The 26,610-nt window shown below is 43.5% G+C and overlaps 1 protein-coding gene across 3 annotated transcripts in view; it reads right to left on the reverse strand.

Moving 5' to 3' along the window:
* The window catches only part of SRBD1 (S1 RNA binding domain 1), a 593,419-nt gene that overhangs the window by 392,901 nt on the left and 173,908 nt on the right, over window positions 1-26,610 (reverse strand). For all 3 annotated transcript variants that reach the window (XM_029593347.1, XM_029593346.1, XM_029593348.1), the window contains 2 exons: window positions 17,818-17,925; window positions 10,566-10,723 (listed from right to left, as the gene is read on the reverse strand). In XM_029593347.1, coding sequence (XP_029449207.1) covers window positions 10,566-10,723; window positions 17,818-17,925 — 266 coding nt within the window. The remainder of the gene's footprint in view (window positions 1-10,565; window positions 10,724-17,817; window positions 17,926-26,610) is intronic.

Below are 26,610 nucleotides of genomic sequence, written 5' to 3' on the forward strand. Positions count from 1 at the left end.
TAAGCAATTTTGCTTTATCCCAGAACAAGCAGGATGCTAGTCCTCACATATGGGTGATTAGCAAGCTAGAGGCTGAGTCATTTTCTATGAAGGCAGCAGTGATGTGTTGTTGTGGAAATGAGTCAGCCAAAGATCACAGCAGATTGGTTGTAGAAGGAGTTGGGATTAGAGTGGAAACAAGTTCTTTAAGACAGATTTGTCCATAGGCTGAATCTTGTCGTCCTTGTTTGTCCAAACAGTAATGAGCTGCAAAGGTGTGAAGAGAACTCCATGTTGCTGCTTTACATATGTCAAGGATTGGCACTGAACGAAAATGTGCTACTGAGGTTGACATTGATCTTACTGAATGTGCCTTTATTCGCCCTTGGAGAGGAAGGCCTGCTTTTTCATAGCAAAACTGTATGCAATCTGCTAGCCAGTTGAATAGAGTATGTTTACCCAATGCTTTACCCGGTTTGTTGGGATCATAGGAAACAAAGAGTTGATTGGTTTTCCTGAGGGCTGAAGTGCGGTTTAAATAAAAAGATAATGCACGTTTACAGTCCAAAGTGTGTAAGGCTCTTTTCCCTTGGTGAGAATGAGGCCTTGGAAAGAATGTGGGTAAAACTATGGATTGATTCAAGTGGAATTCCGTAACTATCTTGGGGAGGAATTTTGGATGTGTACGGAGTACCACTCTGTCATGTAGGAACTTTGTATAAGGTTTGTATGTGACAAATGCTTGTAACTCACTCACTCTCCTAGCTGATGTAATGGCTATGAGGAAGATAGTCTTCCATGTGAGAAATTTAAGATCACAGGAATCTATGGGTTCGAAAGGAGAACGCATTAATCCTGTTAAAACCAGATTCAGATCCCATTCTGTGACTGGAGGCCGAATTGGTGGTTTAAGGTGAGTTAAACCTCTCATAAACCTACTGACAAGAGGTTGTGTGGATATAGGTGCATCTCCCATCTTGTTATGATAAGCTGAGATTGCACTCAAATGTACTCTTATGGATGAAGTCTGAAGACCAGAGTCTGAAAGATGGTATAAGTAGTCTAGAAGAGAAGTAGTAGGGCAAGTGAAAGGATCAATGTGGTTTTGTCTGCACCACAAAGTAAATCTTTTCCATTTGAAAGAATAATTCTTTCGTGTGGAAGGTTTACAGGAAGCTATGAGCACTTGAGATACATTGGTGGAAAGATTGAGTGGTTGTAAGATCAAGCTTTCAACATCCATGCTGTCAGGGATAGGGATTGAAGGTTGGGATGGCGTAACTGACCCTGATTTTGAGTTAAGAGAGTAGGAGCTACTCCTAGGCGAATTGGATCCCTGACCGAGAGGTCTAGCAGTGTGGGAAACCATACTTGTCGAGGCCAATATGGAGCTATGAGTATCATGGTTCCCTTGTCCTGTTGTAGCTTCACTAGGGTTTTGGTTATGAGCAGTATCGGGGGATACGCGTATAGTAGGCCTGAGTTCCAAGGGCGAGCAAAGGCGTCCTTGGCTGGCTGGTTCTTCTGTTTGTGTAGAGAACAGAAGTTGTCCACTTTGTGATTCAGATGTGACGCAAAGAGGTCTATTGTTGGTTGTCCCCAACGTTGGAATATCCTGGTCGCTACTGAGGGATCCAGGGCCCACTCGTGTGGTTGGAACTGACGACTGAGTTGATCTGCCACTACATTGTGAATGCCTGCCAGACAGCTCGGACTTTTGATCTCATAACTATCAGTCTCCTGATTGGACAATTTATCCTGCTTACTAACTACAGATATCTCCTATTATCTATGAACCCTGTTTTTTCAGTATACCTAACTTATAGTATATCTTGTTTTTGTTTAAACTAATTTTATATGTCAGTTTCTCAGTCTGTTTAATGTAATTTGTCAAATTTCAATGTAACTGGTTGTTATAATGTAAACCGGAGTGAAGGCAACTCTGCTATACCTCGGTATATAAAAAACGCTAAATAAATAAATAAATAAATAAATAAATAAGTGGCCTGGAGGAACATTGAGTGGTTCAAGGCCCAGGCCCAAATCTGTACAGCTTCTTGACAAAGGAGATACGAGCCTGTACCTCCTTGTTTGTTGATATACCACATGGCTACTGTGTTGTCTGTTTGGATGAGAACATTCTTGTGTGAAAGGCAGTCCTTGAACGCATGCAGCGCATAACATATAGCTCGAAGTTCCAGAAAATTGATTTGAAATGTTGCTTCGAGTTTTGTCCAAGTTCCTTGAGTTTGGAGATTGTCTATGTGAGCTCCCCAACCCAAGGTGGATGCATCTGTAGTTAACGTTATCTGTGGGACTGGTTTTTGGAAGGGTAGGCCCATGCGTAAATTGTCCTTGGTCGTCCACCATCGTAATGATGAACGTAGTTGGTGAGTCACTTGAACTGGATAATGTAATGGTTGAATGGCTTGGATCCATTGTGATCTTAGAGTCCATTGGGTTATGCGCATGGCGAGCCTTGCCATAGGAGTGACATGAACTGTGGAGGCCATGTGGCCTAGTAAGATGAGAAACTGATGCGCTGTTGCTTGTTGTCGTGAGTAAATTGAGTTTGCCAACAGGGACAGTGTTTCTGCACAACCTTCGGGTAGAAAGGCCTTTGCAGTGATGGTGTTCAATTCTGCTCCTATGAATTGGAGTAGATGAGGAGTAGTGTGGGATTTTTGATAACTGATCAGAAAACCCATTTTTTGAAGTACAGCAATTGTGTGATTTAGAGAAGTGACAGCTCCTTGTTGAGATTGACACCTGATGAGCCAATCGTCTAGATAAGAGAAGACATGAACACCTTGCTTGTGTAAGTGTGCTGCTATTACTGCCAGGCATTTGGTGAATACTCTGGGAGCGGAAGCGAGGCCGAATGGCAGCACTCTGTATTGGAAATGCTGGTGGCCGACTGTGAAACACAAGTACTTGCGATGAGGAGGAAATATTGGAATGTGTGAATAAGCATCTTGAAGATCCAGAGAACAAAGCCAATCTTCCTTTTGCAGAAGTGGAAGCATGGTTCCTAGAGAAACCATCCTGAACTTTTCTTTTTTTAAGAATTTGTTGAGATTTCTGAGATCTAGGATGGGACGTAGGCCTCCGGTTTTCTTTGAAATGAGGAAATACAGGGAGTAGAATCCTCTGCCCTTCTGACCTTGTGGCACGTGCTCCACAGCCTTGGCTTTCAGAAGAGCGGATAATTCTGTTTGTAAATGGAGTATGTGATTTTCGTTGAGATGAGAATACTTCGGTGGAAAATCCTGAGGGAGTGATGTGAAATTGAGGCGATATCCTTGATGTATTATTGAGAGGACCCATTGATCGGATGTTATTGACATCCACTCTTTGTAAAATTGGGATATTCTTCCGCCAACTGGTAAGGTGGAGTGGGGATTGGAGTATAGGCCCTGTTCCCTGGATTAAATTTCAAAAACCTGATGCAGGTCCTGTCTGAGGAGCTGGTTGGGGCCTAGCCGACCGTTGCTGTCTCTGTTGAGACCTAGGAGGCCTTGGCCTAGATGTGGGAGGATAGTATCTTCTTGGCCTGTAGAAAGGACGTTTTGTCTCCCTACGTGGGAGTCTGCGACTTGTATGTGTTGCAGAATCATGAGGGAGAGTTGATAGTTGCTTCAGGGTTTCTGAGTGCTCTCGTAACTGAGCAACAGCATCCTGCACTTTGGTACCAAACAAATTATCTCCCTAGCAGGGAAGGTCAACAAGTTTGTCCTGGACCTCTGGCCTTAATTCAGAGGCCTTGAGCCAGGCCCACCTCCTGGCACTAATGCCCGATGCAGCTATTCTTGAAGATGTTTCAAATGCATCGTAGGCGGCTCAGACCTCGTGCTTCCCTGCTTCTAAACCTTTTTGAATAATATTTTGTGCTGCCTCTTGGTGTTGTGGAGGCAGGGATGGTACAAATTCTTCAATCTGTTTCCAGAGATTTCTCTGGTGTTGAGTTATGTAAAGTTGGTATGCTGAGATTTTTGAGTTCAGCATTGCTCCTTGATATATTTTCCTACCCATCTGATCTAAGAACCTATTATCCTTTCCTGGAGGAATTGAGGCATGGGTTCTTGTCCTCCGAGACCTCTTTTGTGCAGATTCAACTACAACTGAATGGTGAGGAAGATGAGTTTTGTGATACCCTGGTGCAGGTTGTACGAGATACGTAGTCTACCCTTTTGTTTACTGCAGGAGTTGTGCAGGGATGCTCCCAAATCCGCTGCTGGAGTTGCAGTAGCACTTCATGGATGGGAATAGCCAGATTGTGCTTAGGGGGCTCTACAAACTGTAGTATTTCCAGGGTCTGTGGTCTCTCATCTTTTTCAGCTTGTAATTGAAATGGTATAGACTCTGCCATTTCCTGTATAAATGATGAAAAAGAGAGGTCTTCTGGAGGTGACTGCTTTCTGGACTGAGGTGGTGAAGGGTCGGACATAAAGTCCTCTGATGAGGGCTCAGATGCAGTGTCAGACCAAGTATCAGAAGTTGGAGTTTGGTATGGAGCAGGTGTAGGCTTCTGAGGTGGGGGTACACCAGAAGGTCCCTGCAGTGGGTCAGGTGAAATTTCCTCTTCCTCCTCCTCTTGCCCTGGAATGGTAGGCAAGGAAGCCAACAGTTCCTGGTATCTCTTAGTGAGAAGGTTATGCAGTGCTGCTTCTGAACCAGTAGTTTCAATGGCTGCAGTTGAAGGTCTTGGCAATGAATGCTTAAATTTCCCCGATGACTTGTGCATCAAAGTGGATGGCTTTTGGAAAGGAGGTATGGATGGTGCCATTGTGAAAAGAGTCATCGACTGTGTAGCAGATGGCATGGTCGATGTAAGAAAAGAAAACATCGAGATTGGAATCGTCGATGTACTGATGGATGGTATCGATGATATAGGTCCAGATGGCATCGATAGCATCGAGAAAGGCTTCGGCACCGATGGTTTCGATGGAATCAATGCCTGAGCAGGCTCCGTCATCGATGTGGTCACCGATATCGATGTGGATATCAGCGGAATCGATGGCATAGACGTAACCGTCGGCATCGGCTGTGAAGCCAGTATCGATGAAACCTCCATCATCGGCGTTGCCGCCGGCATCGACATGGGTGTCTGCATCGGCGGTTGCGCCAGAACTTGCTGTTTTAAAGCCTTGGTGACAATTTGTTTAATCAGTGTAGTCAAATCCAGTATCGATGTCGATGACAGCATTGACGTCGACAGTGTCGATGATGGAACAGAGGAGACTGAAGTCGACAGAACTGAAGTCGGTTTTTGTCGCTTAGCTAGCGGTTCTTCCGGCGGAGGGAGCGACAGGGACACCGTGGAACGATGCCGTCGATGCTTATGCTTGGGTCTCAACTCAGTGACTGACCTTGTCGATGAAGTGGAGGGTGCTGGTGAAGAGGCATCGCCGGAACCCTCTGGGAGTCGTTTTTTAATAAGAATTTTCTTCGTGACTCCCACCGGTGATGATTTTGTAGAAGTCGAAGGGGAAGGCACGGATTGAATTTGAAAAAGTTGTGCCATTTTCTCATGCCTGAGTTTTCTGCCTTTTGGAGTCATCTCTTGGCATTTTTGACACGAAGCGATCTCATGTTGTTCTCCGAGGCACCGAACACATTCTAAATGGGGATCCATTATGGACATTGTTCGGTTACAGGCTGGGCAATTTTTGAAGCCCGAGGCCAAGTTTGCATCGATGGCCGTCGATGGAAACTTGAGAGAAAACGTGAAAAATGTGAAATCGAAAAATAATTTTTCTGTCACCGTCCAGTGATAATCACAATGAGACCCCAAAAGGTGAAAAAATTTTGAGAAATCAGTGACTTTTTCAGTCAAAGTTGTGAGGGAAACTCACGGGGCTCCCATGACCGCGATGTTGATTGCAGCGCGGAAAAACGAAGACCCCTGTGGCAGAGAATATCATGACATGCCGGGCATGCTCAGTAGCCTCAGGCTGCCAGTCAAAAGTTTCTAGAAACTTTGACAGAAGTTGTTCCCGCACTAGGGCTCCGTTACTGACGTCACCCATATGGCAGGACTAGCATCCTGCTTGTCCTGGGATAATGGAGAATATAATAATGCCTCTGTATCGCTCCATGGTGTGACCTCATCTTGATTAGTGTGTGCAGTGTTGGTCAACGCATCTTTAAAAAGACATAGTAGAATTAGAAAAGGTACAGAGAAGGGTGACCAAAATAATAAAGGGGATGGAACGATTCCCCTATAAGGAAAGGCTAAAGAGGTTAGAACTCTTCAGCATAGAGAAGAGACAGCTGAGGGGAGGTATGATAGAGGTCTATAAAGTAATGAGTTGAATGGAACGAGTAAACGTGAATCAGTTGTTTACCCTTTCAAAAAATACAAAGACTAGGGGTCACACAATGAAGTTACTAGGTAATACATTTAAAACTAATAAGAGAAAATATTTTTACTCAATGCATAATTAAGCTCTGGAATTTATTGCCAGAGGATGTGGTGAAAGCTATTAGTGTAGCTGCATTTAAAAATGGTTTGGACAAGTTCCTGGAGGAAAATCCATAAACCATTATTAAAGTGGAGTTGCAGATATCCACTGCTTATTCTTGAGAAAGCAGCTTGGACTATCTATCCCTTACGATTCTGTCAGATATTTGTGACCTGGTTTGGTCACTGTTGGAAACAGGATACTGGACTTGATGGTCACTTGGTCTGACTCAGTATGGCAAGTCTTATGTCTTATCGTCCCATCTCTCTTTTGAACTCAAATCTGAAAAGTTTTGCTAAAATCCTGCAGCTTTGTTTGGAGCATATGTTTCCTTTCTAAGTGCATACTGACCAAAGAGTTTGCAAAAGGACGTGTTTCAACCATTAATACCAGGCAAGTGTTCAATATTTTTCATTTATCTAAGCAGTCTGGAAAAACAGGCCTTATAGGGTCGCTAGATGCAGAAAAGGCCTTTGACTGTATTTCTTGGTCTTTTCTGTTTGCAGTCATGCGGAATGTGGGCTTGCCAAAATGATTTTTTAAATGGGTAAAAGCAATGTATGCTGCCCCTCAGGCTCATATTCTGATCAATGGTGTTTTATGTCCCTTCTTTCCCATAGCCCAAGACAAGGCTCCCCCTTTCTCCCTTATTATTTGACTTGGCAATAGAGCCACATTGACAGTCCTGATTCAACAGACTCCAAAAATTATGGGATTTCAGTTTGGAACAACTATGCATACTGTCTCCCTTTATGCAGATGTTTTGATTTGTCAAATTCGCAAATATCGGGGCCAGCGTTAATCGATGTGCTGGCTGCTGGCAAGATATAGTGCCTTGTCAGGATATAGGGTTAATTATGAGAAATCTGAGTTATTTTCCATTGGGTCCAAAGTGTTCATCCCTGGGTGTATGGCGGGATTCAAGGTGGTGCAATGTGGTTTTACATATTTAGGGGGTCTACGTTCCAAGAGACCTTAAAAGTTTATTTTCTAAGAACTATGATAGTTTACAAGACAGGTCAATTTACCGCTCTACATTTATTTGGCGCTATCGCTGTGCGTATCTTCCCAAGAAACAAGGTGGGATGGCACTCCCTAACCTTAAAGTCTATTATTGGGCTGTCCTACTGATATCCCTCAAAACTTGGTGTGGTCATGCAGATAAGTCATGGTTATACATGGAGCGGTTGCAGTCGGATTAGCCGATTTAACTATGCTACCATTCATGTTACATACGCCCCCCAATTCGAAGAAACAGCCGCAATCTTGTACACATTCTTAAAATTTGAAGGCAAGTGCACAGATTTTTGGGGTTGGAGGGAGAGATCTTTGCATCGTTGGCTCCAATATAGAGAAATTGTACTAAATCTGGGCTTACCTTCTCTCTGGCTTTTAGAGAGTGGAGGGAATGTGGCTTGTACTGCGTGGCTCAATTCTGGGAAGATGAGATGTTTCAAACTTTTAAATTGCTAAGTCAGGAATTTGATCTTCCCACACTCACACACGTTAATTACTAGAAATTACGTTATGTTCTCTCTTGAATCACCGACCTCGCTGTTCCCCTTAGAGAGCTTATTGGGACAGAAAATTATCTCTGACCCAGACGTTTCTGCTAAGGGTATTACAATTATCTACTGGGGTATTTTGATGGGTAAATTTGGTAAAGAGATGCCTATGGTCTTAATAAATAAATGGAATGTAGATTTGGGTGTTAACTTTAAATGCCAGAACTTAGAAGGCTATTTGGACGAATGCTCATCATAGCTCCCTGTGCCAACATCAGGAAGAACTGATGGTTAGGTTGCTTCCGGGATCATATCTATTCTACGTTATTTCCTGCATATAATTTACAGTGCTAGAGGTGGTGTGGTGAAACTGGTTTATACATACATATATGGTTGCACTGCCAAAGAGTACAATTGTGGAATAAAGTTACGGCGGAGATAGCAAACATACTCAATCTCCCTGTTTATACAGCACCAATAACTGGCATATTGGATCACTAGCAAGGCTCGTTGATATCTCACAAGCACAGAATTTTAATCAGTGCTACTATTAGCAGCACGCTTTATTATTGCCACTTTTTGGAAAAGAAAGCCCTGTATCAAACATTGGCATAAGCAAGTGCAAAATATCGCTGATACTGAACACCTGCAATATATTATGAGGCATGAACAGTCTAAATATAATGCTATTTGGGGTCCCTTTCAACAATATCTTAAAGACCAAAGAGGCTGAGATTTGTTTTTGGGTGTGTGTTAAATGTATCTGCAGAAGGACCAGAGTATAAACTTTCATTGTACAGCTGTGCTCCTGTCTTAATTTTGTATCTCCTTAATGTGCTGTACAGTGTCAAAAGCTGAAGTTTGTTAAGGTGCACTTCATGTGTTGTAGTTGTATGCCAAGAAAAATGTATAAATAAAGTAGTAAAAAAAAAAACCAACAACTGTCCAGAGCTCCTAGACTCACTAAGTCCAGAGCAAACAGGCTCTAGCCAGATATCCACCTCAGACAGCAGTCTAAAAAGTGAAGCCCAAGACTTCAAAGCACTACTTGAGTAGTGTTTTAATCTTCCAGGTCCCTGAGAGCAATATCTCCTTCCACAGGAATGTTTTTTTCTAGTAACCAGCACATCCTCCTGAGGCAGCTTCTTCTCCTCTCCCTGCAGAGGATAATTTTTTGCCATTGCTTTACCAGCTTTTAACTTCGCCTCGGCAGATTCCCAATCAGCTGCTATCCTTAATGGATTAATGTAAAGGGAAAGCCCCGGTGAGCTTCCAGATACCCACCATGATTGGGTTCTCCCAAACTTGTTACCCTTCCCCCTGCACATTTGTGATGCTCATGGTGCTTAGAACAATGAAGCTTGAAGAAGGCAATTCCTGTCTGCTGAAGCATTCTCTTCACACAATGAAATCTCGTCTTCCCCTGGGCTACACCCCCCAGGATCCTCTTTTAGACCTTCCTTTCGGCATGCCAGGGACGTCCCTGATCTGGAAACTCTCGACCTCCAACTCGTAATCAGATCCCTAACTGGCACGTTTCCTTCCTGGTACTTCCAAACTCCCATACCCCTGAGAGGTATTGAGAAGGGGAGAGGACCCCACACCAGTGCCCCACTTTAGGAAGAAATCTTGGTGAAGTAAAAGAACAGATTCAGGGGAAAAGGACACAGATGAGGGAAGGACAGACTATCAGTCCAACTCTCCACTTCCAATCTTTTAACCAGTTCCGACCCACAGTAGGAAATCACATATTTAGGGAAGATTGAAATTTTAAATTCTATGTATCTTGATGTTTATTTGTATAAATGATACATTTTTTTTGTAACCCACTAAGAAGTCTGAGACATTTAGAAGGAAATCAAATGCTAAATAAACCTAAATCATCCCTGGAAATAGCCACTTGTGCTTACAACCGTGTGACTTAGGCCACAAGCCTCTCAGTATCCAGCATGTTTCCAATGCTCCCCTGGAGGAGCCATAACTTCCTCTCAGGTCCCTAAACATTACAGAGACTTCCTCTCCAGCAGGCTTCCCACCAGCTGCAACCGTCTGACAACCACTTGACTCTCCTGCTGAAGCTTGGGTGCATTTAATTTTTTTTTTTTTAAACTTCATCATTACTCAAGAATCAATAAACAGAGGAGGGAGAATAGCAGGAGAGCAAGGGAGATAAGTAGAGAGAGGAGAGAAACAGGGATTTCCATACATGTTAACACTCAAAGTCCACAGGAGGTAGTCTCATTCTTGGAAATAGGGCCAGAACTCCATTGGGGGAGAACTAGGAAAAACCTGCTGCCCCAGGTGATCCAACTTCTTCTTTTTTTTTTTTTGGTTCAGGCCCAAAATATAACTCCAGAGCATGGGTATGCTATCCTACCATCTGCTGAAGGCAGAGAATACTGGCAAGCTGAGGTAAGCATGGGACCCTATACGGAATGACATCAGCAAATCAGTTGCTCTCTGCCTCCAACTGCTGGTACAGGAGTATAACCCACTTCTCTCGACTGATCTAGCAAAGCCAGTAAGGAACATTTAATATTGTTTTAGAAATTAAATGCAAACTAAGGAGGATAATACAAAGTGTCTCTCTCTGTGCACATATTTTCTTTAAACTTACTGGTAGGTGAAATGATTGCAAGTTTGCAGCCATGTTTATAACCAGGATCAACCCCCATTAATGTGCGTCCTCGAACAGGATTCATGAGAAGCAACTGGCGAAGATTTCTCCCAAACATCATTACAGATTCCTTCTCTGCATCAGACGTTAGTTTTGACCTTATAATATAAAAAAAAAAAAAAAAGCACATGGCAATATTTAAAATAGCTGCTTGCTTGGGTTTTTTTTTTGTTTGTTTGTTTGTTTTTACTGAGTACATAAGGCTTCTAAATCCATTTCACTGCTAGAATGCCTGGTTTAATGTTTTGAAATCCTGATGTTTTTGCTGGGTAGCATGGATAGGAAATTCAAAATGCAGTGCCAATGTTATATTTGTACTATTAATGTACTATATTTTTCGCTTCATAAGACATACTTTTTTTCCCCAAAAGTGGGGGGAAAATGTCTGGGTGTCTTATGGAGCGAATATTAAAAAAAAAAAAAAAAAAAACCAACTACAAACCCCCACCCTCCTGACTCCCCCAGACTTGCCAAAAGTCCCTAGTGGTCCAGCAGAGGTCCGGGAGCAATCTCCTGCGCTTGGGCTGTCAGTAATCAAAATGGTGCCGGTGGCCCTTTGCCCTTACTATGTGATAGGGGCTACCGGTGCCATTGGTCGACCCTGTCACATAGTAGGAGCAATGGACGGCCGGCGCCATCTTGGCGTGGGCCGACCAATGGCATCGGTAGCCCCTGTCACATAGTAAGGGCAAAGGGCTACCGGCGCCTTTTTGATTACAGGCAGCCGATGGCCCAAGAGCAGGAGATCGCTCCCGGGACCCCCGCTGGACCACCAGGGACTTTTGGAAAGTCTTGGGGGGGGTTGTAGTTAATTAAATTTGAAGGGTTGGGGTGGGGTTTTGTTTTGTTTTTTCCAAGAAAGAGAACCATAAAAGTTTTCTGATCCAGGGAGTGGACCGAAATGGCCCTCCCCAGACCTGAAAACGAAACTGGGACAAAAAAAAATTGTATGCACACCCCTTATTTGCTCGGGAACAGAGTTGATTTAGCACACCATTTTTTTTTTTTTTTTTTTTTTTTTTTCCCCCTCTGAATCCTAGGTGCATCTTATGGTCAGGTGCGTCTTATGGAGCAAAAAAATACGTATATTGTTATTTAAAGTTTGGTTCTTTCAAACTGTAAATAAAAAAATAATTCAGTGCCAACTTTCACTAGTTCACTTTTAAGTTGCAGTCTTGAGAAAGTCTATGGCAAAAAATAATTTTAGATCTTAACCTGTTGGTGAAGAAACAGATGTGCTAAAAGTGAGAGCACAAAAGCTCAATTCATTTTCAAGCACAGCACAATGAATATGTAATGTGTCTAACACAACAGTCACAAAGAAAATGAAATGTCATCCTTCCCCCAAATGAACGATTAATGCAACAGATACTAGTATTATGGCATGTGATAAATATTGCATGTCAAAGGGAGACACTTTTCCTATTTCTTAGCCAATTCTAGAGAACTGGAGTTAACAGGAGTCTTCCAATTTACCTCATTATTAAAACAACATACAACAATGAGACAGTTGACATAGTTATTAAAAGCAAATGAAAGGTAAACTTCCAGTTATGCTCCAAGCAGGGTGGCAATGGCTTGATAGAGCAACTGCCGAATTTCTGCTGTTCCTGATTAAATAATGTTATGGGAGTCTCTGTTTAGTGGACCCTTGGGCCGACCTGCTGGAGACGGGGAAAGATGGTCAAAGTCTCTAGTGAGTAGCAGGCCGGGAGGCAGATGTTCAGGCAGGACGTAGATGCTCTTCACCCTGGAAGCTGGTACTCCCCCGGGAGGAGCCCGTAGGAGCCCAACCGCTGGGACTTAGGTGGCTTCACCCTTGGAAGCCGAAGCCCCCCCCGGGAGGAGCCCGTAGGGGCCCGGCCGCTGGGACTTAGGCGGGTTGTGGATCAGGACAAGTAACTGGAACCAGACTAAGACAGTAGCAATACTGTAACTGGGTTCAGGTTCTGGAACCAGACAGGAACTGTAGCGAGACTCGGGTACTGGAACCAGGCAGGAAAGGTGGCAGAATTCGGGTACTGGGACCAGGCAGGAACAGCAGCAGGCACCAGGTACTGGGACCAGGCAAGAACTGTAGCAGGCGGACTGGGGCCAACCGGGTACTGTAGCAGGCTGGCAGGAACCAAACCGGTAGCGAGCAGGCAGGCACGAACCAGCAGGTACTGTAGCGAGCAAGCGTGAACCAGCAGGTACTGTAGCAAGCGAGCAGGGACCAGCAGGTACTGTAGCAAGCAAGCAGGGACCAGCAGGTACTGCAGCAAGCAAGCATGAACCAGCAGGTACTGTAGCAAGCAAGCATGAACCAGCAGGTAATGTAGCAGGCAGGCAGGAACCAGCAGGTACTGTAGCAAGCAAGCAGGGACCAGCAGGTACTGTAGCAGGCAGGCAGGAACTGTAGCAGGACTGTAGCAAGCAAGCAAGCAGGGACCAGCAGGTACTGTAGCAGGCAGGCAGGAACCAAGCAGGTACTGTAGCAGGAACTGAGCGACGAAGCAAGGCAAGTCATTCCGGGGCACAGCGCAACAGGAAACCAGGAGGCTAACCCGTTGCAAGGCAAAGACTGGATGGCCACGGCCGGCTTATCAAGGCCGCGGCGTCTGATGTCAGAAGTTGGGCGGAGTCACCACTGGCGGGAAACGGCCTAGAAAAGCGTCCAAGTGGCGCGCGCACGCGCGTGCCTAGGAGCCGGGCGTCCATGGGAGGGCCTGCAGCGACCCAGCCCAGTGGGGACGCCGCCAACCAGGCTACAAACCAGGCCTCTGGAAGCGGGAGCAGGTCCAGGAACCCGGAGGTAAGGGCCTGGCCGCGGTGCTTGTGGCCAGAACCGCAACAAAATAAAGCAATTTTGGACCATTACTTGCAAGATATCACAAGTTAAAGATATTAACAAGCGCTCAGTACCTTCTATATGGACGGATTGTGTGGGCAAGATGCAAAAAGTTGGAAAGCATCCTGTGGTAAGTAAAGATCCCCGATGACCTTCTCTCATATAATAATTTGAACGGGGAAAACCCAATTGAACTTTGGGGAACTTCTCAAATAGCAAAAAATACAAATGGCAAGAGCAAGTTCCCATTTTTACCATCTTCCTTAATGAACTTCAACATCTGTTTTAGAATTTTGTTAAAGCACTCCACCAGCCCTGCAGTTTGTGGATGGTAGACTGAGGTTTGCAGGGTTTTTACTTGCAATAGGGCACAAACTTGTTTCATCACTTTAGAGACAAATGGGGTCCCTTGGTTGGTTAATATCTCCTTAGGTAACCCAACCCAGGAGAATACCTCCATCAAGGCCATGGCTACAAGTCTTCATATCCCACAAGGGTATAGCCTTTGGATATCTGGTCACATAGTTGAGGAAGATTAAAATGTATTTGTTCCCTCGGCTAATCCTCTCCAGGGGTCCTACTAAATCCACAGCAATTCTTTCAAAAGGGGTTTCTATGATAGGCATGGGCACCAGGGGAATCATTCTAATTACTGCAGGTTTGGTTAGGTGGCAGTACTGACAGTAGTCCTGGACTGGCTGGTGTAGACCCAGCCAATAGAACTGGGTCAGTATCTTTTCTCATTTTCTCTTTCCTCAGCTGGCCCCATAGGAAGTGGCTATGGGCTAGTTGTGGCATTTGGTGGTGGTACAGCCGGGACACTAATTGTTCAAATGTTTCACCCTTTAGATTCCCCTTTGCTACTTGGAATAAGAGGTTCTTCTTCATTATGAAGAAGAGGGGAGTGGAATCCAACCCTCAGCTCCAGGGACTAACTCCCCCATCTACCATTTGTACATGTTCTCGAGCAAACTTAAGGCTATCTAAAGTTATCAGGATTTCTCTCTCCTACTCAGTTTTGTTTTGGGTGGGGAGGGTAAGTATGGGCTCCTGAAGGGCTTGGGGGTTCTTCCTCTGACTCAGACCCTCCACTCATGGCAGCCCCTAAGAACTAGGAATAGTTATGTTTCTTCTTCCAGCACTGTGTATGGGACTTAGATATTTTAGAGCTCCTAACACATAAGTACAGGTCTACAAATGGGAAGACCTCTGGAAAAGACATTTCATCCTTGTCGGAGCTAACTGGATCCGTAGCAAGGCTGCTCCAAAAAGTCCCAAAGTCTGGATAATCCCAACCCAGTAATACAGGATATGGGAGTCAGCGGAGTATTCCTATTTCTATCTTAACTTGTCCAATTGGGGTCTTCAACATAACCTGGCTGGTTGGGTATTATTGCTGGTCTCCATAAATGCAGGAGTCTCACTGTTTTCTCATAATCTATCTGTAGTCTTTTGACCAATTCCCTCCAAATAAAAGTTTTTATGCTTCCCAAATTCACTCAGGTCTACGTAGGGAAGCTATCAAGTTCCATTGGGAACCACAGTATTTGAAAACCCTAAGCAGGGAAGGTACACAAAGTTGCAGAAATGTGGGGCCATTAGATTGACGTCTAACAGTTTGTTGCCCATGTGGCGACAATCATGGGCAAAGTGTCCCCTCTCTCTACAGTTGAAGCAGGCCCCTTGGGGTTCTGCTATTTCTGGGTGCTTATTCCTTGTATCTTTATGGCCTTCAAGTGAGAGAATGAGGGTTCAGAGGATATAGGATTCAGGAACTTCTCAGCTAATGGGGAGTGTTAGAGTCCTACTTCTTGGGTCTCTCATCCCCTCTCTACCCCTTTCCCTCTGGATTCTCTGCTAGAGTTGGCCTGGGACCTGTGTCAGTGGTATCCAAGTAACATTCCGCTGGGGAGATTACCTCCTTAAGGATCATATCCATTCTTGCATTCTGGAGAGAAGGATTGTTACAAACTGTTCCTCCCCTGGAGAAAAATAACCTACCACCTCATGAGGAGGTGGTAGCTCATGTGGAGAGGAACGCATCAATACATGACTTTGGGAAGCCTCACTATGGAAGAAAATTTTCTCCATCTTGGACAGGAGAGGTTATAATATCCCTCCTGGTCCTGAAGGCTTAAAGAGTCAAATAAATTATTAGCTCCAATAGCTGGGCTCCCAGTGGTTGAGGGATCTTCTGCACCAAAGTTAGAAGAAAGACCTCCTCTTCAGCAACCCAGATAGTTCATCCTCACTAAGGGCAAGCGCTATGGCAGCTGCATCTACTGTAGAGGAATACAGCTCCGAGATGCTTCGTGCAAGTTGTATCAACAACTCTAATTGAACAGTGCCTTACTCCATGGACAGTATTAGTGGCAACTTGTTCTGCATCACAGCCCCAGCCATGGGATTTTTTCAGGTTTATGCACTGAATCACTCCACTTCAACATGACTGACTGCCTTAGCCTGCTGCACCAAGTGTGCTGACTGCTTCTTAGAATATTAGCTCCGCACAGACATGAACAGTGCTGTAGTTAGACCTGAGTCCATGTAAAACAAATGGCTTAATGCTATAGGGATTTCCACATCTTGAAAGACAATGGCATCTGTATCAATAAGGCTATTTCTCATTTCAGTTTTAGGGAAGGCCCAGTCTGGTGGAGCTCTGTCCTAACAGTGCTGATCTTTTCTTCAGCATCAAGAGAGACTGCTGTGCAAGGCATCTCTCGCACTGTTTAGGTACTCTTCTTAGTGCCATAGGCTTCTGCGCAATGCTTAACCTCTGACCTGAGATGAATCCAGGAACCAGCACCACAATGGGTAAAGCCTTCCTATGTTTGTGGGAATGAGAGGGGGAAGATTCCTTCCTCAATTTCTTGCATCAAAATCCAGTGCTGCCTCACTCCTGGAAGAGGAACGGCTCCACTTCTTAACCTCAAGCCAGGAGTTCAGGCTTTTATCTGCCTGTGTCTTCCTTCCACCTTCCAGTCATACTAGTGCTGGACTCTAGAAGACATCCAATCATGGCTATATTAATTGGAGGAGTCCTGGTTGAGGCACATGCAGCAATAGGAGACAAAGTATATATCTGCTTATGGACATCCAATGCCCACAAATACAGGCCTTGAAACAGATGACCACAGCCTTTTTGATGTTCGGCTTTTCCATGACCTTTTTTTTTTTGTTTGAGGAGCAGCCGAGGCAGCAAAAAAACAAGAGCAACAATGAGGCAGGTAAGGTCCACTAAACCCCCCCAAAGTTTTGAGGGATACTATGATAGGTCCATATGGCCGCTCGGATGAAGGAAAATTGAGGGGCTGACAAGGAAGCATGAGAGAACTCCTGCACATGCTTGTAAATTCTTTACTGTGCTCTAACAGTCTAATCTGTGTTGGTAACATATGATGAAGTCACCCAAGTGTTACGGATAATTCTTGCCCGATTGTCGATGGTGAAAGTGTTTCAACAGTTTTTGACTGCTTGGATTATTTATATTTTCTTTCTTTATTCCATTTTCCCCTTTTCTATTTTTCCCCATCACGTTTCTTATTCTCCCCCCCCTGCTTCCCACCAGTAGTATTGGCCATCTTCACTTCTGTTTGGGAAGTCAGAAACGAGGTGACAGTGGCTTGAGAGCAAGAGAAGGAAAGACAGAGCTTTATTTTGGGATGCATAGTTAAGAGACAGAGCAGCAGTTCTGGATATCAAAGAGCGAGAGAATGGTGCAATTTTCAAGGAGAGTCATGAAATGTGAGCTACAGTGGCTGCAGAAAGATACTAAGAAGAAGCAAGTGAAGGTTATCACAGCTGGAATTATTTGCCTTGATTCTGTAGCAGTGGTAAATTCCGCTACTTATGCAGCATCATAGAAAAAATGGTCCACACAGAAAACACAACTCTTCCCTACTCTATCGGGCTGTTATCTCGTCAAACTCCCAATTTTCATTTGAATAAGAATACCATTCCTGTGGTAGAAATTTAGCAATTTTTGAAATCCCACTTACATGGGTAAAACACATTTACACATGTAAAGCCCAGTTTTAAACATGTAAAAGCTTTTGAAAATCAGGCCCTTTGTGTTTAAATGGATTGCCCTTAAAGTAGAGGATATCTAACTTACATCAAAACATTCTTTCTTGCTTTACTGCTTTATAATTACATGAAACCCTTAATACAACATATTCTGGATCTAATTGCTTTAAAATAACTAATACACTAAACTATTGTGAAAGTGCTTTAGATTCTTTAACATTTCCATTTGTAATGCTATAAGCTGAATCTTGCTAACAAGTAGAAACGGAAAAGTCACATGTGCACTATTTGTGATAGCTGTTGTCCAACAAGCAGGATATGTGCATTGTTTACCTGAACTCTCTACAAAGAAGTGGAAAAATAAGGCGTTTATATGAATCTTCAACAGCAGTGCGTAGAATGTTCATCAACTCTGGTCTTGCAAAACGTCGTGGCCGCCACCTATGCAAAAACAAGCAGCATCAAGATGACAAATTTGGTTATTTTCTACAGGGAAACATCATCTTGATTCTCTGCTTTATATTGTATGCAGATTCTTTATCATTACTGTTGAGTACTACTTAACAGACATTACTTGATTTTTATTTCCAACTCAAAAATTCAAAATACAATTATAGGAATAAATTGTTTTTAAAACAATTTTCTTATCCTTTGAGATGTTAATGCTTAAGGAAAAGAAAGAACAATTCCGTCTAGAATAATTGCATATATAGGAAAGTATTAGCAGAATGCACTAAAAAGTAACATTCCCTATACTACAAAGATACATGATTTTAGTGTGTCATTAAAATTTAAATCAGCTGCAATGCTTAAAACAAAGGGTCACTGTCTCTTGCCAAACTCTCCCTTCTGTTCACTTTAAGGCTTACAAACTATATTCATGGATATGTTGTGTTAATCCTACACATTGTACATTTCCATATCTTCCATTGTACTCAAGATATTAAAAAGTTGCACGTAGTCCACAGTCTCAAACATTCACTGGCAATATGAGTTCGCTTACAGGGATGCATCTATTGGCCAGACTGGCCTTAGCATACAACAAATAGTTTCCTGAATAGAACAAGAGAGGGCATTGCTCTGGTCAACAGAATGCTCAGATGAAGCAATCAACTTATCAATAATCAGGTGTCATTTAACAATACTGTTGCAAGACTGGCAGGAATAGACCAACTATGTTCAGTACCAATGTTTCTTTACAAAAAAAAAAAGAATTTCTGAAGCAAACTACTCTCTGCCTATCTGTGGAGAAAAATCTCAAACCCGACTATGATTTAAATTGTGAATTTGTTCTTGGTAAGTTCAGTGACATTCAACAGATGAAAGCCAGCTTTAAAAAATAAACAGATGAGAGTTTGTATCCCACACTCCATTCCCAGATTCTGAAGTAACTTAATGATCAATTTGGCAATCAAGTTTCATTCATCATCAGCTTAAAACTTTGAAAAGCAAGTTATTTTTTTCAAGTGGAAATAATCAGTATTTGAGTCAGTAGGTGTCTCTTCCAAAGAAAAAGAATGCCATTCAGTTCTATAAAGAATTGAACTAAATGGACAATCTACTACCAGATGAGAAATTGCATGGTCTTAAAACTAAAGCAATCATTTCTACTCATAACATCTCTCATTTATAGTTCTTTGGAGAGAGGTTTTTTCCTTGACAGTTTCTGACTGCTCCTTTGTATAGCCAGCTGACTCAAACTAGGACTGGGATCTGGCTCATAAGCATTTATAACTACCTAGTGAATTTTCCCCCTATTTGAAATTCTTCCTCCTTCCCCCGTGCTTATTCTGTTTATTGCAATGAGAGTCCTCAGCCAGGGTCCATGCACCATGGCTCCTTCTGGAACCCTGCAAATCATGGGTCCTGAATCCAGCCACTCAAGAAATGACCACGACTCCCTTCCCCCAAGGGGCTGTGAAGACTGCTTCTGCAAAATCCCCAAAAGAGGTGGGAAGCAGAAGACCCAACTCAGGGATCGAACCAGGAATCTTCTGCATGGCAGTGTTCAGCATTGCCACTAAAAAGCAAAGTTAATTAATGAGGATAAAATCAGACAATCAAGCCTAAGATTTAAAAGCACATCAAAAAAGTTGGTCTTTAGATGGGATTTAAACATGGCAAGAGAGAGAGAGCACGACACACCAGTTCAGGAAGACTATTCCAAGCACAGGGTGCATCCAGGAGAAAGCAGAGTCGGGAATTGGCGGAGAGGGGAGAAGGGCACACGGAGGGATGTAGAGAGAGAGGAGAGGGAGTGAGGTGCTGCAGAGTGAAGGCATTCGTAGGTAAGAAAGAGGATCTTGAACTGTATGCAGGAGCAGAAAGGGAGCCAATGCAGTACCTTCAGAAGAGGGGTTATGCGACTGTAGTGACTTTGGTGAAAGATAAGTCACGCAGCTGTATTTAGTATAGATTGTACTGGAGAGATATGGGTTGCCAGGAGACCTGTGAGGAGCAGGATGCAATAGTCTAAGAGGGAGGAGATGAGAGAGTGCATAAGTGGGTTCAGAAAGGAAGGGATGGATTTTGGCATGTTATAGTGAAAGAAATGGCACATTTTAGCAGAGATGGCCCATTTATAGCTTTTAATATTTTCTGATTCAGAATATTAGGATTCAGAATTTATTACTCCCACACATGCTCACTAGTAAAACTTTACTGAGCCATGTGTCATGGTTAATTCAGCCCTGCCTGTCGATAAAGAAGATAAAGGTCCACTCAAACTGTCCACTTATATTTTCCTACACTGCTCACTCCTCCTAATGCAAATCAATGTTGTCATGATCCAAGTTTCTATATCTAAACCAATACCATGGATCCCATGTATTACCCAACCTCTCCTTACCACTGCTTTCTGTATTTATCCCAAAAAAAACTTTAATTCATTCATTTTTAGTTTCAATCATCTCTACCAGTAGGGTAATCCAGGCATCTATAACCAAATCCTTAATGTAATTCCTCTGAGCCTTCCTCCCACCTCCTTTATATCATGACCCCTTGTCCTTGAATTAATTTTTCCATAGAAAATGTTTCTCTCTCATGCTTTCCTGAAGCCTGCTCTCTTTGCCACATTAACTCTTACATCATGAGGGATGAAACCTGTTAGAAGCAGGCACCTGTGTCACAGCTAAAATACAAACTCTTTCTATACAGGATCCCTGGCCTCACCCTTCACCTTTCACTTGTAGTTTCATACCACAAATATGTACAAAGGGAGCTAGTTAATTGTACTAAATATATTTCTTGAAGTTTATTTGTCTTATCTGCATATCTTGAATAAATTGTAAGCAACACAGAGCACAGACTGTTTCATATGTTTATCTATACAGCACTGCATATGTTTGGTAGTGCTATAGAAATGATAAGCTGTAGTACAAGAGAGAATAAAAATAAAGGGCTGGTAAAGGTAGAGTGTCACTCTACTACCCACTATTAATATGCAATTTTTTATTGATCTTTCATCTCTTTATAGCACTTACTACTGCCTCAAAAAGATGTGGAGAACTACAACAAAATAAGAGTAGATATATTTTTGAATTGCATGCTTCAACTAAAGGGAATATCTAATATAGTTGAAAGTGTCAATTTTAGGGAGTGATGTTATTCTCTTTGGTGCCTTTCATAGTTGGAAACTGAAGATCCTCTTTAATGTGAAGTTTTTTTTTATTCTGCCTTTCGTGACCAGTCAGCCACTTCAAAGTGGATTATATTCAGTTCCATAGGTATTTACCTGTCTCTAGAGGACTTACAATTTAAGGGCCTGATTTACTAAGCATTTTTCCCATAGACACAAAGTGGGTGAAAAGCTTTAGTAAATCAGTTCCTAAGTTTGTACCCGAGGCAATGGGGGTAAAGTTACATGTCCAAGGTCACAAGGGTTTCAACCCTAGCTTCCCTGGTTTATGGATTGCTGCTCTAACCACTAGATTATTGCTCCATTCCACTCCATTTCCTTATGCATCCTACTTTAACAAGTGGTGGTTATCGTTATCTCAAGTCTTGCTTAGAAAATCATGTACTACTAAATGCAACCTTTCCCTCAATTGTCAGGCTACTATGGAGAAATTTCAGGTAAATGTATTCCCCTTGGTGCAATAAACTAGTTACATATGCCTATGGGAAATCTACCCTTGGTGCTAAGGACCTTACAACTGAGTCTATGTAACAACTTCTCAGCTCAGAAAGTTCAATATCACAATCTTTTATTTTGATTTTGAGTTAGAAGAAGAAAAGCAGAAATAAGGTTCACATTCCAGATTATAAGCAAAGCTGATTTTTCCATGCTTGGCAGAAGTATCCTGAGAACAAAATCATGGCAGCTTGGAATCCTCTTTCCTCACAGTCTTTTCCATTTTAGCAATTGAGAACTTACTAATTACCTGATAATTTCCTTTTCCTTAAACCAGACAGGATCAGTGGGTTATGCACCCAACACCACAGTATATACACTCCTGCAGTGACATCAACCTACCAGTATTCTCTTCAAAAGCCAACAGTAGAGAGACTAGCAAAAACTTGATTAACAGATAACAAATTCAGTATTCAGCCAACAGGAAACACTGAGCTCAGACAAAGAATGTATTAATACTAGTCTAGGGACTAGATTAACACTTACAGTTACCCTGGAACACGTAGCCACGCAGGAGAACCATAACACAATTGGCAGCCAAGGGCAGGAAGCTGAATTCATCTGTCTGGTTTAAGGAAAAGAAAATTATCAGATAAGTAGCAATTTCTCATTTCCTAGCACCCAGATAGATGAATTCAGGCAAGCTATTATCGAATAGGACAGGAGGTCGCCTGCGGTCTTGTTAAAACCACACATGCAAAGGCTGCGTCCTCCCGGGCCTGCACATCCAGACAATAATACCTGGAAAAGGTGTGTAAGGAGTACCACTTCGCAATTCGGTAAATGTTGACAGGAGACAACAATCTAACTTTCGCCCATGACACTGCCTGAGCCCTACTGGAATGAGCATCCACATACGCAATCATGACTACCTCCTTAATCCAGTGAGCTATTGTAGCCTGTGAAACCAGCTCGCCCTGTTTACCTCCACCATGAAAGGACAAACAAGTGATCTGTCTTTTGGAAATGGTTAGAAACCTCCCAATACCTTTGACATGACTCTTGACATCCAAGAGTCGCAACAGGCCATATTCCTCCTCTTCTCTTTCCCTATCCAGGGACAGCAGGGAAATGGACTGATTAAAGTGAATATCCGATAACACTTTTGGCAAAAAAGAAGGAAAAGTACACAGCTATATAGCCCCTGGAGTCACCCAAAGGAACGGCTCCCGGCAAAACAAGGCCTGCAGTTCAGAATTTCGACACACAGAACATATTGCCACCAGAAACATGGTTTTCAAGGTTAGTAACCGCAAGAAAGGCTACACATCGATCGAAATGTAGGGCCCGCCAAGAAATCCAAAATCAAATTAAGACTCCACAAGGGTACTGGTAACCTCAATGGAGGATGAAGATGTTTCACTCCTCTCAAGAAACAGGCCACATCTGGATGAGTCAATAAGGATTCACCATTCATCTGACCCCTAAAACACGCAAGAGCCACTAAGTGTACCTTCAAGGAATTAAGGGCCAAACCTTTATTCAATCCATCCTGCAAAAAAATTCCAAAATGAGCGGGATCTTAACTGATCAAGGAAGCGCCCCTCAATCTTCACATACTTGCCAAACCCGCACATAGGCTAAAGAAGTGGAGAACTTTCTTGCTCATAATAAGTGGCAATCACTGCAGTAGAATATCCACGCTTCAGCAAGCAAGCTCTCTCAAGGGCCATACCATAAGACAAAACAGCGTCGGATCTTCGTGATGAATAGGTCCCTGCCGCAGCAGATTCCTGTGCACCAGAAACCGAAGGGAGGAGTCTACCAGTAGTCGTCACAGATCTGCAAACCATGGTCTCCTGCACCAATCTGGTGCCACCAAAAGCACAACCCCTCTGTGACCCTCAACCCTCCGAACTATTCTACCCAAGGCATACAGCAGCTTGTCCTCTGGCCAGTCCTGCATGAGAGTATCACTACCCAAGAACTTTGGATCTCTCCTGCAACTGAAGAATCGAGGACTCTTTGCATTGTGAGAAGTTGCCAGCAGGTCTAGAAACGGAAGGCCCCAGAAATCCACTATCAGCTGAAACACCTTGTCCAACAATACCCATTTCTCCTGGGCCCAGGCTCTCCCTGCTGAGGAAGTCTGCTCTTACATTGTTTTTATCTGCAATGTGTGAGGCCAAAATCTCCTGAACATGCACTTCTGCCTATTCCATAAGATGGTCTATCTCCTGCGACACTTGCTGGCTTTTGGTTCTTCCTTGCCAACTGATGTAAACCACTGTCATTGCATTGTTCAACATTACCCAGACCACTCAACCCTGCAATCTGCTGCTGAACTTGAAGCACGCCAACTGGACCGCATGGGCTTCCAGCTGATTTATGTTCCCAGAGAGACTCCTCCGCACTCTAGCATCCTTGCGCTGTTAGTTCCTGACAGTGAGCTCCCCAAACCTGGAGGCCTGCATCCGTCGTGAGTACTAATCAGTCTGGCAATTTCAGAGAAACTCCCTTTCTTAGATGATCTACTTGCAACCACTACTGTAGATGAGAGCAGACTTCAACTGGCAGGGTTGCTGCCATCAGTTCTTGTAAATAGGACCACACTGTCAGGCATATAATGCTCATCAGGAAACGCACTTGCGCCATCAACTTCTAAATATGAAGATCCAGCAGGAAAACCTTGCCCTGGTTCATGTCGAACCAAACACACAGATACTCCAATAACTGAGATGGCTGAAGAGTGCTCTTGGCTAGGTTCACCACCCAACCAAGCTCCTGCAACAGGGAGATAACCTTGCAAGTCACCAGGCAGCTCTCTTCCAGAGCCTTGGCCTGAATCAGCCAGTCATCCAAATACAGGTATACCAGATCCCCTTCTTTCTCAGTTCTGCCGCCACCAACACCATAACCTTGGAAAAAGCTCTGGGAGCAGTGGCCAGACCAAAAGGCAGCACCCAAAACTGATAATGGCACCCCAACACCACGAAATGCAGAAAACGGTGCTCCAATTGGATGGGAATATGGAGGTATGCCTCAGACAGATCCAGGGAGATCAGAAATTCCCCCAACTGCACTGCCATTATCACCAAGTGCAATGTTTCCATGCGAAAATGAGTCACTTGCAAATGACAGTTGATCCCTTTGAGATCCAGGATGGGACAAAAGGGGCGCTCCTTCTTGGGCACAACGAAATAAATGGAATATTGACCCATATTTTCTTGAGACATGGGCACTGGGACCACAGCCCTCAGACTGAGGAGCCTTGACAATGTACACGCCGCTGCCCACTTCCTCTGCGGGGAGTGGCAGGGAAACAACAAACACATCCTGAGGAACACTGTGAAACTCCAGCACATATTGCTCTCTTATCACCTCCAGGATCCACTGATCAGATGTGATTTTGATCCACCTCTTAGCGCGCGCGCCCCCCCCCCCCCCCCCCCCATCTCCTGCTCCTGGCATAGGTTGGCAAACCTTCACTGGGAGGCTCAGGAAGTTCCACTACTCAAGCCCACGTCCCACCTGAGCTGTCTGGAACAAAAGGACCGAGACCTACCAAAAGGTCGAGTCCTCTGAAAGGTCACTCCTCTATAAGGTCGAAAATGCTTGGAACCCCTGATATGACCCCTCATGCTAAAGGGGCACAGCATCTGCTTCTTATCCTCCAGCAACCAAGGAACCGGGGATTCACCCTATTTACTGGCCAGTTTTTCCAACTCGCTCCCAAACAAGAGTGAGACTTTAAAGGGCAATTTCAAAAGATTGGAGGTCGCATCAGCCAACTGATTTCTCAGCTACAACCGACACCTGGCTGCTATTACCGAAGCCACCCCTCTGGCCAAGGTGAGGACCAAATCGCAGCCCACATCTGCTAAAAAGATGACTCCATAACTGCCTTGAAATTCACTCCAATCATCAACCTCCTGAGAGAGAAGTAAATAAGGAAGAGCCATCAGGAAACAACAAGAAGCTACCTGCAAAGTCATTGCCACTGCTTCAAATGCCTGCTTAAGGATGACCACAATCCTCCTATGGTGCACATCCTTCAAGGCCGCTCCTCCCTCCACGGGGATAGTCATCCACTTAGAGACAACACAGACAAGAGCATCCACTTTTGGAAAACACAGACCCTCTCTCACCATTAGATCCAGCGGGTACAGGCCTTCCAAAGCCCAACCCCCTTTATAATTTGCCTCCGGAGCGTCCGCACCACTGAATTATACCCTGCAAGTTAGCTGGATATAACTACGTCTCAATGAAAAGTTATTTGTTATACAAAGTTTGTAGAAAGATTTTGGTGTGCAAATTTTTTTTTTTTAAACCAGGCTTACATACAAATCCCAGAAGAAAAAGCTTACATGCATAAAATTGCAACTCCTGAATAAATGCTGGCACACTTTAATACATCAGCCTCTTAGATCTAAAGGCCAGATTTTCCACAACTATAGCACTGACACAGTATAGTCTGCAGGAAGTGTGACCGAGTGAAATGGTCAGTACATTGGCAAGGTGAGTCAGACAGGTTCCAACTGGAACAACGATGAGTTATCTTCTGACTGCCATGGCCACTTTCCCCACAGACTGAACCCTAAAGTACTGTTGGCTGTCAGGGTTTAAGTAATAGGCCTCAAACAAGGATTCAGATGGAATGTAGTAAGAAACCTACGTGAATTGTAAACAGGAAGAACAGATGAGAGTAGTAGTTATTCCTTAGGTCTACTTGGTTAATAACAATCTATGGACTTCTCCTCCAGGAACCTGTCCAAACCTTTTTTTAAACCCAGCTACACTAACTGCCTTAATCACATCCTCCGGCAATGAATTCCAAAACCTAATTGTGTATTATTTGAAAAATAAGTTTCTCAGATTTGTTTTACTTGCTAACTTCATGAAGTGCCCTCTAGTCCTTTGTATTATCTGAAAGAGTAAATAACCAATCTATGTTTACCCATTATAGTCCTCTCATGATTTTATAGACTATCATTCTTTTCTAAAGACTCAATAACCATCCATACTGAGCCTCCGATTATTACTTTGTGCCTTAT

Source organism: Rhinatrema bivittatum, chromosome 3, assembly GCF_901001135.1.
Source record: "Rhinatrema bivittatum chromosome 3, aRhiBiv1.1, whole genome shotgun sequence".
NCBI lineage: Eukaryota > Metazoa > Chordata > Amphibia > Gymnophiona > Rhinatrematidae > Rhinatrema > Rhinatrema bivittatum.